General features: G+C 34.4%; 1 protein-coding gene and 1 long non-coding RNA gene across 2 annotated transcripts; both read left to right on the top strand.

Annotated features, from left to right (window-relative positions):
• Positions 1–1202: 1202 nt before the first annotated feature.
• LOC140058994 (uncharacterized) lies at positions 1203–15266 on the top strand. Its single transcript, XR_011847092.1, has 3 exons — positions 1203–1382; positions 5475–5602; positions 15179–15266. It is a non-coding gene; the product is annotated as an uncharacterized lncRNA (long non-coding RNA).
• A 108-nt stretch (positions 15267–15374) lies between these two features.
• Positions 15375–16611, top strand: LOC140058235 (galactosylceramide sulfotransferase-like). Its single transcript, XM_072103797.1, has 2 exons — positions 15375–16211; positions 16570–16611. Exons 1-2 carry the CDS (start codon positions 15375–15377, stop codon positions 16609–16611), a joined length of 879 nt encoding a protein of 292 aa, XP_071959898.1.
• The last annotated feature ends 78 nt before the right edge of the window (positions 16612–16689 follow it).

Below are 16689 nucleotides of genomic sequence, written 5' to 3' on the forward strand. Positions count from 1 at the left end.
CCTAGTACAATTCCAATCGTATAGGCTACTTCATTACGCTAGTATTTCGCTCCTCCTCCGCCTACAAATAAATACACCCCAGATACACTGGGTGATGTGTTGAAGACGGTTCCAGTACAAATTATGTTAATATCACTCCCAACCCATACTCCCTCAGTGGCAGTTTTCAAATGTAGTTTAAAACATTCCAAAATACAGTTTCGGTTATGTTGATAGGCCTACATCCCCACCACAAACTCCCAGCATCTTCCCAGGGATAATTAAATACTTTAAAATTTTTCAACCACAATTCTGGTGTAAGCAAAATCCCCACTATCCCCTGAACCCCACTCTCCCACAATTGACGTTTTTCCCGTGGAGGCATGGTTATGTAGTTGTATCTATATACGCCTTGCTGAGGATAATTAAAATACTGTAAAACTTTTGTAGTATAATTTTACAATTCGATAGCCTACAACCCCGAGCCCTAGCAAAAAATGACATCACAAAACCGTCCTCTCGTAAAGCAACCACCTCTCTTAACGACCACACAACTATTAAAGACCACCTCTGTTAAAAACAACCAACTCTCGTAAGGGAACTCTTTTTACAGTCGACCACCTCTCGTAAGTGACCACCTCTCTTAACGACCACATCTCTCGTAAGTGACCACCTCTTCTAAGGAACAACAACCTCTCTCTCAGACGAGAGGTGTGGTCGTTAAGAGAGGTGGTCGATTATGACAAGCGGTTCTTTAACAGAGACGGTGATCGTTCAATAGAGGTGGTCACGTACGAGAGGTCGTTGTTACAGGAGATGGTTGATTATGAGAAGCGGTCCCTAAAGAGAGATCGTAGTCCTCTAAAAGAAGTTGTGGTGAGAGGTGTGGTCTTAAGAGAGGTGATCGATTATGAGAGAGACTGATAGCTAAGTAACAAGATGCAATTGTACATGATTCAGACAAATATATAATATTAGCTGGCGATAGCAACTACATTAGCTGGGAGGCACTATTCGTTACTACATTAGCTGTTGACAATTCTACAATAGCTCGTGTTGATTTTGCATTTATTACTACATAAGCTGTTGGTGTTTCTACATTAGCTGAAGGTTTTACTACATTACCGGTGAATTGTTCTACATTCGGCTGTTTCGACATTAGCTGGCGTTTTGTACATTTGCGGTTGCAACAGGCCATTACGATTTTCATAAAACTCGAAGGTGTGTTTGTTAAAGCACGTCTGCATAATGTGAAGGCTTATATATTTGATTTACAGTATAATTGTATTATAAATTGTATTCGTGACACGTAATAGTAGGCTTAGGAGGTTTATATTCTTTGTACTCACTTTTTAAACACGGTGAAATCATATTATATTGTGGAAATTATGAATCTATTCAAGGTAATGTAGCTTCCTTTTTATTCATCAGAATACCTTTTTTTACTCAGGCTGAGCACTATGGTTCTGGTGGTTTGCTTTGTAACGTGAACGACATACTAGTCATATTAGAGCAATCTATCTCACTTATACGCATTTACATTTTACATATACGAACACGGTTGAATTCATATTATTATTTAGAAAAAATAATTTAGATTCGGTTGGAGAGCTATAATGTGTAGCTAGCCAGTTTCATCGGCGCATCTACCCTAAGCCTGGCCAAAATGTTTACTTTTTTTGTCGTTTTTATGAAGTCGTTATACTAAAACTCTGTTTGAATTTTCTTTTCTTAATCTATGTTTAAGTTATGGTGGTAAAGTGTTATCTTTGCCGCGTTTAACAACTTAATTTTCAACGAATAAATCTTAAACGTGTGAAATACAATCGGGTATAGTACGTCGAGACGCATATGTAGCCTAGCACGCGATTTTTACCCATAACTATATGCATACGGTGGTTGCCCTGCCTATTTGACGTACTTTATACCCCTGATGTCAAGAGTTGCTGATGGTATGATGTGTCGTCAATGGTTTAATAACCGTATTTATTTTTCCAGATTTAGGGATAATCGGATTTATATATATATAGGTTTCAAATTAAACGTAGCTTCAGTTCTTCGTTGAACGATGAAATGAAACTAAAACAATCCATCCGCAGCAACAGTGCCAAGCTTAGTATCTCAGAAGGAACAGTTTTAGGCCTATCTTAGAGGCTACATTATCAAACAAACATAAGTATCACGATAGGAGAAATCTTTGCCTTGGAACTCATTTGCATGGACAAAAAGGCTTAAGGCAAAGTCTGTCTAATACGGTTTACCTAAGATTCGAAAACAGACACGACACAAAAAGTGACAATATAAAGCAATAATGGCACTGGGCTTTTTTATGTCTCTATGTCTCCAAACTAACTAAAGCACACTATAACCTTACAAACAATAATATGTTAAATGTGTTTACAAAAAGAAAATATGCTCTTTGTGTCAATAAACATGATGAAATAAAAACTGCATAATAAAGAAATTCTGTTAATTTTATAAAGAAAAAAAAACCACTTAATTTGACCAAACGCTAGAGCAAAGTTATGTAAGTAGAAGTTGTAGACTTGATAGTATAGTACCTTTGGTGATCTAGGGTGTTAACCACAGCGCGGTGTATTAGAACTATGCATGTATTACACATTACTACTGTAGTCCAGTCCAGATAAGTCAAAAGTAGGGTGAAGCTACTAGAATAAATTGAATTGAAACAAAATTTGCTTTGTCTGAAAAACATTTTTCAAATAAACATCATATTCAAAGTTTACCAAAGTCGGACATCATCGGAAAGTGGGTTAATAAGAATAAATCCAAAATGGCCGCCATTTGCTATTTTGAAGTACATATCTCTGTAACGGTTGTATTTAGACCAACTAAGTGCATTACAAATAAATATAAATGTGATATTAAACATTCTAATTAGCATATCTAAATTCCCATATGATGTACCTATGACGTCATATGGTAGTTGTGACGTCATACACATGTTATAACTGCTTTGACAATGACATTCTACTATGCAAACAATTTAGGATCTGCAGGAAAGTTTTTTTTTTTTTTTATTCATTTCGGCAATAAACATAAAATAATAATTACAAAAACATAGAAATATATATATGAAGTACAAGACACGAAGCCGAGGAGAGACAAAAGCATTACACAAAACGCTGTCACCGGTAAGATGTGTCTCTCCAACTAACAACAACTTAACATTCTCCTTGTTGTAATGAACATCATTTCCAAGGTTTACCAAACTCGGAAGTCAGGAGGTGGATTAAAAATCATAAATTCAAAATGGCTGCTATTTACTATACCATTTTAAAGTTCCGTATCTCCTTAACGGTTGGTTTTAGACCACCTAAGTGCATTGCGGCTAGATATAAATGTAAGTTTAAACTTTCCAAAAACGTGTTTTTGCGTAGTAATTTTTTGAAACAGGCAAATGGTACAATTCATGCTCTAAATTGATCAAAACGTAATTTTGAGTTTTTTAAATATTTAACGTAGCAATTTAACGTGCCTGACTTTGAACGCGTAAGTTTTTATTTGCTAATATTTTTACCCTTCATCTGAACATTACATATAGTGAATTTTATTGATATTTTATGACGAGTTATGCAGATATGATTGATAATGTGATTTCACAAAATGGCGTATAAATATCAAAGACAATATTTTTTTATATTTTTTTTTACCAATTTTAGATGAAGTTCTAAAAGATATCGTTGTAGGAAACACAAAACAAGATGTGTTCGTGAGTACAAATCAGTTGCGGAAATAGTCAATAAATTGTAGCAAAAAGTAAAATGTGACATTTTATGACATCACATTTACCATTTATGATGTCATAGGTACGTCATGATATTTTAAATGATAACTGACATTTCAACATTGCAAATAGCGGCCATTTTGAATTTATGCTAATTAATTCACTTCCCGATGTACGATTGTGGCCAACTTTGAACATGATGTTCATTTGGACCATATCAACCAGCATTAGCAGTTTCAAAAATTTTCCCATATACAGTATATATCAATTTACGTAAGGGCAAAATTCGGTAAATCGTCCGTTACTTCTAGAATTTTTACTCGATGGTATATAAAGTTGGTTCGTACTTTCGGTTCTCATTTTATCAACTGATGTAACCCTGTTTACTAATTAAATTGAGTTCAATAATTAGTTATCAACGATTTGCCACACATAGCGGTGTTTTCCGATCATGTTATACACTGTCTAATGGATGTCCATCTTGAAAAATACCCACACACAGTAATACGAGGATGCTTCGCATTTTCCTATCTTCTCATACGATAATTGTTTTTGATGGCTGAAAACCGGTTGAACAGCTCGAATACAGCATCATAATGCTGAAGACAGGCCGATTTTCTTAAAAAAACACTATTTTGATAGATTTAATATACGTTTATACAAATGTATTGATTTCCGATGATATAAACGTTGTAGTGCTGTATCGTTACATGTACTGTGCTATTTCAATCGACTATGACAGTGACAGTTTTAATAAAGTATTAAATCGCAAATGTGTTACTGTATCAAGTGGTATATTAATTAATTAATAATTCATCGTGTCTATTCGTTTCTGTAAACGAACATAACTATTATAGTCCACTCCTTCGGAACAAACATTTGGAAAAAAAACCACCTTTTTTACGCTGAAATTGCTGTGTATTCGAGTACCACCTGGAGGGAATAATTCATGTTAATGTTATGTCTGAAAATACAATGTTAGACTAACATTTTAAACATATATATTATTTTAGTGTCAAATTCTTAATCAATTTCATTTACACTCAATTTGTGAGTGTTTGTGCAGCTAGCAGCGCGACGACAGATCATTTTCAATTACCGCTTGAAAACTATTTTCAGGGCTTGCCGTCACATCATGAATATTCATGTATGGATTCAGGCCCTCTATAGTTTCTGCCTTAACCTAATAGGAAAAATATAATAATCCGGCCGGCTAGCATTGTGGCCGGGTATAATTGCCGTCAGGGTATTATTGATTTTATTTGTCAATTTATAGAAATTGTGTTTTTGGATATGAGTTGTCACTCCAACCTTAGGGAGTAACGCTCCAAACCGGAATAAGCATAGTACTATAGTTTAGTTATAGGATGTATATGATTTGTTCTGTACAGTATAGACCACGAACTTTGTTCTGAAATAAAATTGATTGATTTATTGATTAATTGATCGATAACTTAAATCAACTAGAGAAGGAAAACTGAATCCAATCATAATACACATCATAAAAAATGTATGTATTTAATCCCCGATACGCTATAATTAATAGAGCATTTCAGACTATATTTACTACTACTACTACTGATTGTCAAAACAAAACAATTGATAATAAATCATTATTTCTTAAATTATTAGGAAGAATATAAATACAAAAAGCATATTTTATATAAGAAAGAACAAAATGTAATTAAAACTAAGTAAGTAAAAATGGAGAGGAGTTTTTTGTAAGAATATTTTTTTTTCATTATAGTGCTTCGTTGTTGTTTTAACATCGTGCGTGATACTATGCTGCGTATTCTACAATTTTTCACCACAGTATCAATCTTTTGCATCACCAATACCAAGGGATTATACAGCACGATTACGGAATTCGCAACGGTAAGATCCCAGTGCTACATTTTGAAATATAAATTTGAATTAAATTCTGTAAGCAGAAACGTATGAAGACATTGACTCTATTATTTGAAAAACGTAGTTTTTTTTTGCCCTGATTACTTAATTGAATAAACTGAAAATTATATTTTGAATAGCAATAACACGATCATTTTAACTTATTGTATTGTATTTCATTTTAATTTGTTGTGGACGAAACATTACTAATGTAATTATCTTGTACATGTGTTTAGACCGTACTTCCAGAGTGTTTTTTAAAGGTCTGTCAACACTATCATAGTGTATGTGATAAAAAAAATGTGATGTGCCCATATATGGACACGATGACGTTATATCACTACCATATTTCGGAACATCACTACCATTATTAGTCGCGTGCAACACGACTCTACAGCTTACTATATGTCGGTCGGTTGGTCGGTAGGTTGGTCGGCCAGTAAATAATAAATCAAATTTGAGATCGCGACTGCAGCCATGTATATGGCCTTGTTTGGACACAACACATTTTTGTCGAACTAGTTTGATAGTGTAGACAGAGTTTTAGTAATGCGAAACAAAGGTTACGACATCTGCGGTTGTTACCATTATCTTTTTTAAGAAAATTAATGTTTTTGATAATATATCAATGCTTAGCGCTATTACCTTAAGTTAAATACGTATTGTCCCCTAAATGTTTTGTTTTTTTATTTTGTGTTGACTATTATTTTGTAAACAAACATTTGTTATTTGCCTCCAAGAAGTATTAATATCTACTGTCAAAAATAACGAAAAAATATGAATGAATATGAGTAATAGACCCAGAAAGTGTATTCATGTGAAAAGCCACAAAAGGTTCGATAGGCTGATTATGTAGATATATGGCTAAGATTCAATAATCAATATTTTTGCTGGGTCATATCCTATAATTTTTCTTTGGGGACACCAAATAGGAGGGGTAAAAAATGGATTTAATCATGTGAAAAGCCACGCGAATAAAAGTTGTTGGACATCGTCCCCATATGTGTATACAATGTTAAAACAGCAATGACAGCAACTTTATCCTGTAAGTTGCCCGAGACAGTAGTCCAAAGTGACCACTCAAAGATGGTGTTATTCATGTCAAGAGCCACACAGCTAATTCCTTTTCCATTGTAACTGCTACACATTGGGATGCACAAAAACCCATTGACAGCAACTTTATCCCGTAAGTTGCCTCAGACAGTAGCCAAAAAATGCCCGTTGGGGCCATACAAGATTTAATCATGCGAAGAGCTACACGGCTAATTTCTTTTTGCATTGTAACTGTTACACATTAAGATGTAGAAAACTACAATTGACATCAACTTTATTCTGTAAGATTCCCCAGAAAGTATCCCAAAATGCCCGTTGGCAAGAGCCACACGGCATAATTCCTTTTACATTGTAGCCTAACTATTACCCTTTTTGATATACGAATACCGTTGACAGCAACTTTATCCTGTAACTTGTCTCAGATAGCAGGCCAGCAATTTCCGATTCCGACCCCTACAAGATTTAATAACTCTACACGGAGCTACACGGCATATTATTGTATAACGTTTCATTGCAAGGGATATACAAAAATACCATTGACAGCAAATTTATCCTGTACGTTGCCCAAGACAGCCTACAGGTTCCACAGCAGCCACTACAAGATTTAACGACACGGCAATTTTTTTTTCCATTGTAATTATTACCCTTGGGATATACGAAAATATCGTTGAGATATAAAAAATACATGTGAGCCAGTAGCAATTTTTCCCCCAGACAGTAACCCAAACATTTACTATAACACATTTAAGCGCGTGAAGGGACGACTAATTCCACTTTATACAATACGAAAATATTCATGACAACAACTTCAATCTCTAAGTTGGCTCAGGCAGTAGCTCATAGACAAGATTGCATCATGTGAAGGGCTAACATGGCTAATCCTTTTTTTATTGGAACTGTACACATTCGAATATACTCATGACAGCAACAACTTAATCCTGTTAGCTTCTGAATTTTCTTGATTACAAAAGCACACTCACTTGAGTGGACAATATCAATATTATATAGTATTTCAATTTTCAAGCACAAAATCAATAGGAGAAAAAAGGAAGAAACATCGAGATAAAGTATATAAACATTTGACAAAGATAATAGTTTGGAAATCAATCCGAGAAGTCAAAGAAGGAAGATGAAGTAGAGCTAATCTTTTGGCGTAAGTAGGAGGGCGTTCAAAGTGTTTACCCAAAAAAAAGTATCTTGTAAGAATGCGTTGATGTTTTTCAAGGAGATGTAGTGCCACAGAAACCATAGTTGTGAAGTTTTTGAAGAAGAAGAGTATGAGAAATCTTATTAAAGGCCTTGGACCAATCCAGAAATATAACATCGGTTTTAGGAGAATTACGTTTATCAAGATTAGAAGCTAGGCGATGGTAAAGTTGGGAGACTAAAGTAATAGTTGATTGTCTTGGCACGAAACCATGTTGAGCTTTAGGAATAAGACATAGATTAGTTAAGTGAGTGTTAATATGAGTAGAAAGAAGTCCTTCTAATAGTTTACAAGGAATAGAGCAAAGAGAAATAGGTCGATAGTTTTTAAGTATTGCACGATTACCTGATTTGAAAACTGGTACTACATTAGCCCTTTTCCAATCAAGTGGAACTTGGCCAAGAGAAAGAGACAGTTTCTAGAAGTTAGAGAGATATGAAGAGATAACAGCTGACCCGCTAATTTAAGAAGTGAAGGAGAAATATTGTCTGGTCCAGGAGATTATGTACGTTTAACTTAGAAATGGCTTCGGAGACATTAAGGGCAGAGACAGAAAAATCAGTAATAGGTGAGAAGCCGATATGTGAATAGCAGGGAGATATAGGAGTGTCCAAAGCTTCACTGACGGGAGAAAAGTTTTCTTTGAAGGAAAGGTTGAAGTGATTAGAAACTAAGGTAGGATCAGATGATAGGTTACCATTGATTAGAAAACTAGAAGAGTTTATAGATTTACGTTTACTCTTACGTTTACGTTTTGGGTTAGAATATGAGTCTTTGGCCAATTTATGGATGTATGAGTAGTAATCAGTATTGCATTGATACTTTACATTGTTACGAATCCGTTGATATTTTCTCCCAGACGAGAAGACTATTAGATCTTTTAGCTTTTTGATATAACATGTTCTTTTTCTTAATGAGTTGAATATTATCAGGAGTAATCCAAGGAGAATTTTTCTTACGAGATCTAGATTTTTTGACAGGAAAAATATCCTTTACTGCAGCAAACAGAAAGTCTCTAAAGTTTTTCCATGTGCTATTTATATCAATGGGATCGTAGCCAAGATTCCAAGGAATGTGGGATAGCGTAGTGTGAAAGTCAAGGACATAACATTTAGACCATTGATAAAAAGTACAATTCAGAGTGTTGGAAGGTTTAGTACAGGAGAGAGAAAAGAGAATGGAGTCTTGGTCACAGTTGTTTAGGCTGGGACCAGATACAATATCTGAAATAGAAAGTGGGTTATTAGTGAACAGAAGATCAAGTATATTTCCAGATTTAGAATGAGCAGAAAATCTACGAGTAGGAAAGTTAACAAGTTGATGAAAGTCAAGAATACTAGCTACAGAGTCTAGAGAATGCGGCAAGGGAGATTCAGGTTGAAGTGGGAAGTTGAAATCGCCAAGTAGACAGATATTCCAAAATTGGAAGGAGAGATTGAAGATTAAGGACAAAGAGTCTTCCAGAAGATGTAGAAAAGATACATCACTTGAAGGTGGTCTATACACATTAACATTTTACCAACAACTAATTAAAATTAGTAGCAATTAAAACACCACCCCCATTTCTAAAAAAATTGTATCCGGATAAAATCTCACAGTCAGTTATAATATAGACAAACCTGGATTCAGAAATACATAAAATGTCAGATTTAATATCTTCAATTATAGCCTGAAGCTCAAAGCGTTTATTAACTATACTTCTGGCGTTTAGGTACATGTAGGACAAATTCTTCGATTGATGTTGATGACCGGATGAAACAGTGGAGACATCTAGCGCTTCACTTAAGGACTATACGTCAAGTTCTGGCAGAAAAGAAAATGTACAACGAGGGCAAATCCATTGACTTATAACATTCAGCTTGTTGATATGCAACTCGTAGTTTTTTTCGCTAATTTAGAGCAGGTAGAGCAATCAATGGATCTATGATTTTTTGCAAGAGGTCGATCAAAAACAGCACATGGGTTATTAACTAGTCCTGGATTAGGATTAATGTCGCCATCTGATGCAAGTAGTATAGCATTAAATGTAGCTGTATGATTACGGTAATACGAGCATGGAGCTCCAAACTTAATGTGTTTATTGCTGGGAACTGATTTCCTTCTTCCCAGCGCAGTATGATCAACAGGAGAAAGTTTTGGAGATGTAATTATTAGCAAAAATAGTGTAAGCAGTAGGCCTTGATAAATGAAGAAGCTACGTTTCGTGGGAGAGCAGACAAAAATCATGCCCATTGTCTATCTTCTGGTATGGTTGAAGCTAAAACAATAGGTTTAGCTTTCTAGGCAGGATGCCCAATATGACTCAGTTAGTAGGGTACAACAAGCCTTCTGAAACCCTTAAAATTCACAAGTAATAACAAACAGAAACAGAAAAAGCAAGAAAATGGACAGCTTTAGATTGAGTGTACTTCGCTTGGTAAACTTGTACTGTCACAAATCAAATCAAATCAACTCGTCATTCTTAACCGCTTTAAGTTTATCTTCACTCAACAGCCCTCTTGATTCCAAATCCAAAATCAAACTCCACCTGTCTGCATACTTCTTAAGAATAGGAAAGTTGTAACATATATCAAGAGTTTTTATGTCTGAGACTTTTCCCCAGATTGAAAATCTTAATTGTGCCAAATGTTTTTGACAATTAATGCGAATAATGTGGTGGTCTAGTAGTCGAATTTTTGTTCTGATAGAGATACTGTAGTTATGAAGTATATCATAGACTCTGTAAGATGATGGGACAAAGAAGAAGATGATCATTTTGTTTTTATTCGACACATTAATCATTTAGGCATCTATGTTTTTAAATGATTTATCTTGGAGGACGGCCATTTCTAGGGTTAATCTGTAACAGTTATAATACAATGTATCCCGTAGGGTCAGTTCTAATGCCGTATGTTTTCACATAATTACCATATATAATATAATTATACTGTAATTATTATAATTTCGTATACTACTCAATGTGTAACAGTTAAGAAAAAGAATTAGCCGTTGTCTTCGATTTAATAGGGACTTTACGAAACACGACGGGAAGCCACAGGACGGTGCTCATGAATAATTTATGCATGAGCTTTAACAAAGTGAAACTTTGTCGTCTTTAACTTTTTGAGAACGATAAAGTTGCGATTTTCCGGTTTACAGAGAACGACTAGAAGTAATGTATGTATAACCTTAAATATAGGCCTACAGTTCAAGTTACACTTAAAAGTGGAATTTTCAAAACTATAAAATACATGAACTGCTTTAATTGTTTAATGAAATAAATTGTTATTGGACTGTGTTAAAAGCGGCGTTTGAATGCGAGGCCCTAGCTGGGAAGGCTAGGCCTATGCTGTATCACCAGAACCAAGAGAGAGATACTGCCGGTCGTCGTCTTCGCGACGCGAAGGATTCGTAACTAACAAAACGGCTATGTTGGCTGTAAACGATTTTATGCTCTAGCGAACACAGTATATCCGTCGTCCTCCCCAAATCGTCGTGTTTCGTAAAGTCCATATTAAATCTTGTAGGGGACCGGAATTGGAAATGTTAGGCATTGCTGTCAATTGTATTAATTCGTATATCCCAAAACCATGGTTAATAGTTGCAAAAATGTAAAAGGAGCTAGCCGTGTGACTGTTCGAGTTTTTAAATCATGAAGGGAGCGAATCAAAAATTTTGGAGATACTGTCATGATAAAGTTGCTGTCAGTTGCATTTCCGTATATCACAAAGGGTAATAGTTAAAATGTAAAATGGACTTTGTCATGTGGCTTTTCGCATGATTAAATCTTGTAGGGCCCAACGAGCATTTTTGAGCTACTGTCTGGAACAACTTCCAAGATAAAGTTGCTGTCGTGAGTATGTTCGTATATCCCAAAGATGAAAAAATATGAATTTGAGTTAGTGTGTACCGACATTTACTGTTTACCGACTGACCAACCGACCGAAATTGCTGAAAATGTCAAACAAGACCAAAATAATCAGCTTTCGCTATTCGAGCTTTGGCCTTTAAAATGCATTAATTATTAACACAATTGATTGTAAAGTTAAATTAAATAAGTTTAAATATAATAGTATGCGTTATTAATCTTAAACGTATTTCAAAATAAAATACTAATCATGTTCTAGCAACGATTTTACTTTTAGTTTACCGATGGGTCATTTGGTCTACTTTCAAATCGTTTGGCCATGTTAGACTTTAAAAATTGTATTTTTTAGTACATTAGCCGTAAATAAACTGGGCGGATAACTTAGTCATATCATAAAAAATACATCAAGCTTCGAATTATGAAGGATTTAGCGGTATTGGTTTTAGGCGCTATAAATCCAGGATATTATTATTAGTATTATTATTATAACCCGGATGGATAAGATCACCCAGTGAAAGGATGCTATATTACGGTATCAATGTACTAATACCAATCTTATAAGAAATGTAAATATCTAGATTAGGCATATAGTTAGTTAAGTTTCTTACACGCTACTGCGTTTTAAGGTCAATCTGTATAGACAACAAAAAGATAGCACAAACAAAAATACCATAACACAACAAGCTAAAATGAAGGAAAATGATTTAACAAAACAATTCGTTTTCAAGCGAAATGAAATCTTTCGATCAATCATGAACAACCAAATGATTCCGGCCAAAGAACATACAGAACATAAGGTGAACATTATAGGCCTAGCAGACACCATATTTTGGTGTAGGCCTACACGTATCTCGATGATTCAATATGAAAGGTAACCATACATTGTAATAAATATCAAATAATTATATTTATTATATTGAAGAAGTTCAGAGTTTCGGTGAAGAGGATCACTGTGTGCATGGCACGAGCCATTTTTTTGGATGGCAATCCTATGTTTTTTGTTGTCTTATGTTATAGGTTCGACCCATTTTTATTTCTTCGTCTGTTCAAATGTTTATTTACAATACATTGCACATAATGATAATAATGTAGACAATTGTACTTCAATAGCATTTTTGGGCAGCTGTCTGGAGCAACTTACAAGATAAGGTTGCTGTCATGACTATGTTCGTATATCCAAAAGTCTAGGGTATATAGTTACAATGCAAAATGAAATAGCCGTGTGACTCTTCGAGTTACTAAATCGTATAAGGGGCGAATCGGAAATTGTTGGGATACTGTCGGGGGCCACTTACATTATAACGTTGATGTCAATGGTATTTCCGTATATCTCAAAGGGTTATAGTTACAATAATAGTATCCAGTGTCAAAATAACGAGAACAAAAAATGAATATGATTACCGACCGACCGACCGACCAACAGAAATTGCTTGAAATGTTAAAAAAATTGTAAAAACATTTATATTTGCCTCCAATTATTAATATCCAGTGTCAAAATAACGAAAAAAATATGAATGAATATGAGTTAGTTTTTACCGACCGACCAACCGACCAACCGATCCAAATTGTTGAAAATGTTTAAAAAAGGTTTAACAATTTTTAAAAACAATTATATTGCCTCCGAATATTAATATCCACTGTCAGAATAAAAAAAAAATATGAATATGAGTTAGTGTTTACCGACCGACCGACCAACCGAGGTTGCTGAAAATGTTGAAAAAATGTTGAAAAATGTTTAAAAACATTTATATTTGCCTTCAAAAAGTATTAATATCCGGCAGCAAAATAACGAAAAAATATGATTATGAGTTAGTGTTTACCGACCAACCAACCGACCGAAGTTGCTGAAAAGTTCAAAAAAAATTTTGAAAACATTTATAATAATATTTGCCTCCAAGTATTATATCTATTGTCAAAATAACGAAACAATATAAATATGAGTTAGTGTTTCTGATTGATTAACGTGTTGCTTGTGGTGCGCGCGTCATGAGAGCAGGGAGACGTATCTCTCTCCTGATGAGAGTGTACGAAAAGGCCAACAACACACTGTGTTCGGGAAAAACCCGTCATATGGGTCGTCGATTTGTTCCTAATAATTATTGCGTTTTTCCATAATTTAGGCCTAATGCCAAATCATAATTTTGTGTATAGTTTTGTTTTTCCTATTTATCTTCATTTGTGTATACATCCGTAATAGTAGGCCGAATTTCCGTAGTAACAGAGAATTATACCGGTAGCTGACTGCTGACTTATTTAGCATTTAATTAAAAATAATACGTTTTTCTGAATATTTATAGAAGCAGCTTCATATTTTTTTTGTCTAACTTTTTTTTAAATAATTAATTGATAATAATAATTAATTTACATTAATTAATAGTATTTTATTTATTACCGTATTAGAAGTAGCGCATTGACGAAAACAAATTTGTTTATTTAGTGTGTTTTCTAAAACAAAGGGGTACCTTTAACATTTAGGGGAGTTGGGGTGGGGGGTTCGGACCCGGATCTTGGAAGGCTTAGTCATAAAGTAGTTACAGAGTTGCATGGCATTTTATCATTGTTGAATGTTTTGATGTTTGTTAAAATTGGTAAAAGAAGTAATGCTGGCGCCATCGAATCTAACGACCTTCACAACCAAAATATTTCTTTGGAAACAAAAATAATCCTCGGCTTCATCACTGCATGAATACCTAATAACCACAAGAACGTATCTTTGTTACGTTTTACTATCAATACATTTTCATATCACGCAATCCATTTTTCAACAATATAGTAGTATAGTAATAATATGTTGATTGAATAGTGAGAGATTAGTTACAGTATTGACTGAATAAAACATTGGTAATTTACTGAAAATCCCAAATGAACTTGTGTTATAATACAAACAAACAACAATACACGAGAAATAGATGGATAGAAACTTCTGACGACTAAAACAACGACTATCAGCTAAAGCTATTCGTGCTTTTATTTCATCTCTTGTTAATATCATGACACATTACCGGACTTCACCCTCCTCTGACAATGAACGGCAGTACAGATCTTCCCTATCTAGGCTCGTGTATGTAGCCTACTAAATCATTCACAAATTACCCACGCATAGCAGTGTTACTAGCGCCATCACAGAATACCTCATGGATCAAGCATTCACACATGAACTTTGCGTCAAAAAAAAATTCATCGAAAAACGAAATATAGCCTATATTCATTTCTTTTAAATTTAGACATATTGCCAAGACTAATAATCGAGTTGTCCATAATTACTGCGTTTTGTATGAAATTTATAATTACGTTATATAAAAGCAAGTGCAGAACCATCTTTTGAACGTTCTGTCTTTGCGCGCGCAAAATAAACTAGTTGCAAAATGTTCACTCAACACTAATTCATTATTTAAATAAACTAACAGTCTGCGCTACATGGAAGACAATGATAAATAATTATTTTCTCTTTCAATAGGCCTACGATTAAAGTTCCAAAATGCAGCCCAAGGCAAACTATAGTTTTCCTAAAGACTCACAAGACAGGTGGCACAACTCTTGCAAGACTCATTGAGTTGTACGGATACAAACATTCACTAACGTTCGTGAGGAAAATAGGACAAAGGGGATCAATTCATTTCGGTAATCGAAATTTTGAGTACAAATCTCATAAGATGTTTCTACCACCTCCCAATGTAACTAAGGGAGATTACTCAAACTATAAATACAATATATTTGCATTGCATGTTCGTTATAATCGATCAGTGTTAAATACATTCATGAAAAAAGATCCTGTTCACATTACAATAATAAGAGAACCATCGGCACAGTTAGAATCGTCGTTTATGTTTTTCCGTTTGGTAAAATACGTTAACAGCAAAGCAGAAGGTATTCCGCCTTTTGAAGCGTTTGTTTCTAACCCGACAAAATATCGTAAAGCTGCGTCTTCTATCATGGGTTATAACGACCAAATGTTTGATCTTGGGTTACCTAGGAAGAGTTTTCTTAATGAAACAATAATAAATAAGACAATAGCTAGACTTGATCAAGATATGGACCTAGTCCTCATAAACGAGTTCTACGACGAATCTTTAGTGTTACTAAGTAAACTACTTTGCTGGAGTCTAGAAGATGTATTATATCTTCCAAGAAATATGAGACCAACATCTAAAAAAAGCGCTATGTCTGAGGCGATTCGTGAGAAAGCTCGAAAACGGAACCATGCCGATACACTGCTATATAAATATTTTCTAAAACGATTGCATGAACGCATAGTTGACTACGGACCATCGTTTGAAGCAGATCTTGGACGATTCCGTAATATGACGTCAGAGTTGTGGCGTAAATGCGTCGACGGGCAGGTTTCCGGCGGGAAACGTATGAAGTATACAATACGCAATTCTAGCAAGGAATGCCAATATCATACCGAAGGGCCAGAACAGATGAACAAACGAATTAGAAAGATGATGCTGAACGGGACAATCCCCCTGAACGGGACAATCCCCCTGAACGTGACAATCCACCTTAACCGGACTATCGTTAACAAACAAAAAATGAGGAGAAGAAGAAGAAGAAAAACCCTAAAAATATAAATATTTAGGTGTTTGGTTACGAGACAATTTTAAATGGAATGTTAATACAAATTTGATTAGTATGTCAATCAATGAATTCTACCACAAATAGAAATGTGTTGTAATACAATATTGTATAAAAATGTATGTGGCGGGGCATTTTTCAAAGAAAGATTTTTTTTATAATTTTTTTGGCTGAATATGCCATTTTGATGTTCCATAATAGTTATTCACTTTGACCAAAAAAAATAATGTAAGTATCTTTTGTTGTACATGTCATTTTTTTTTAAATTTTAAGGCCATCAGTAGTAATTTTAATGTACAATATACAAATGATTAATGATGAACAACATCTATGATATTAAAAACACGTTTCCTAAGTGTTTACAAACTTCTTTTTATGTCCAATTAAATACTA

This window comes from Antedon mediterranea, chromosome 9, assembly GCF_964355755.1.
Source record: "Antedon mediterranea chromosome 9, ecAntMedi1.1, whole genome shotgun sequence".
Classification (NCBI taxonomy): Eukaryota; Metazoa; Echinodermata; class Crinoidea; order Comatulida; family Antedonidae; genus Antedon; species Antedon mediterranea.

Coding starts and splice junctions, on each gene's coding strand:
- LOC140058235 (XM_072103797.1), top strand. CDS start 15,375: ATGTTTCTACCACCTCCCAATGTAACTAAGGGAGATTACTCAAACTAT. Junction 16,212..16,569: donor ACGGGACAATCCCCCTGAAC/GTGACAATCCAC, acceptor TTAAATTTTAAG/GCCATCAGTAGTAATTTTAA.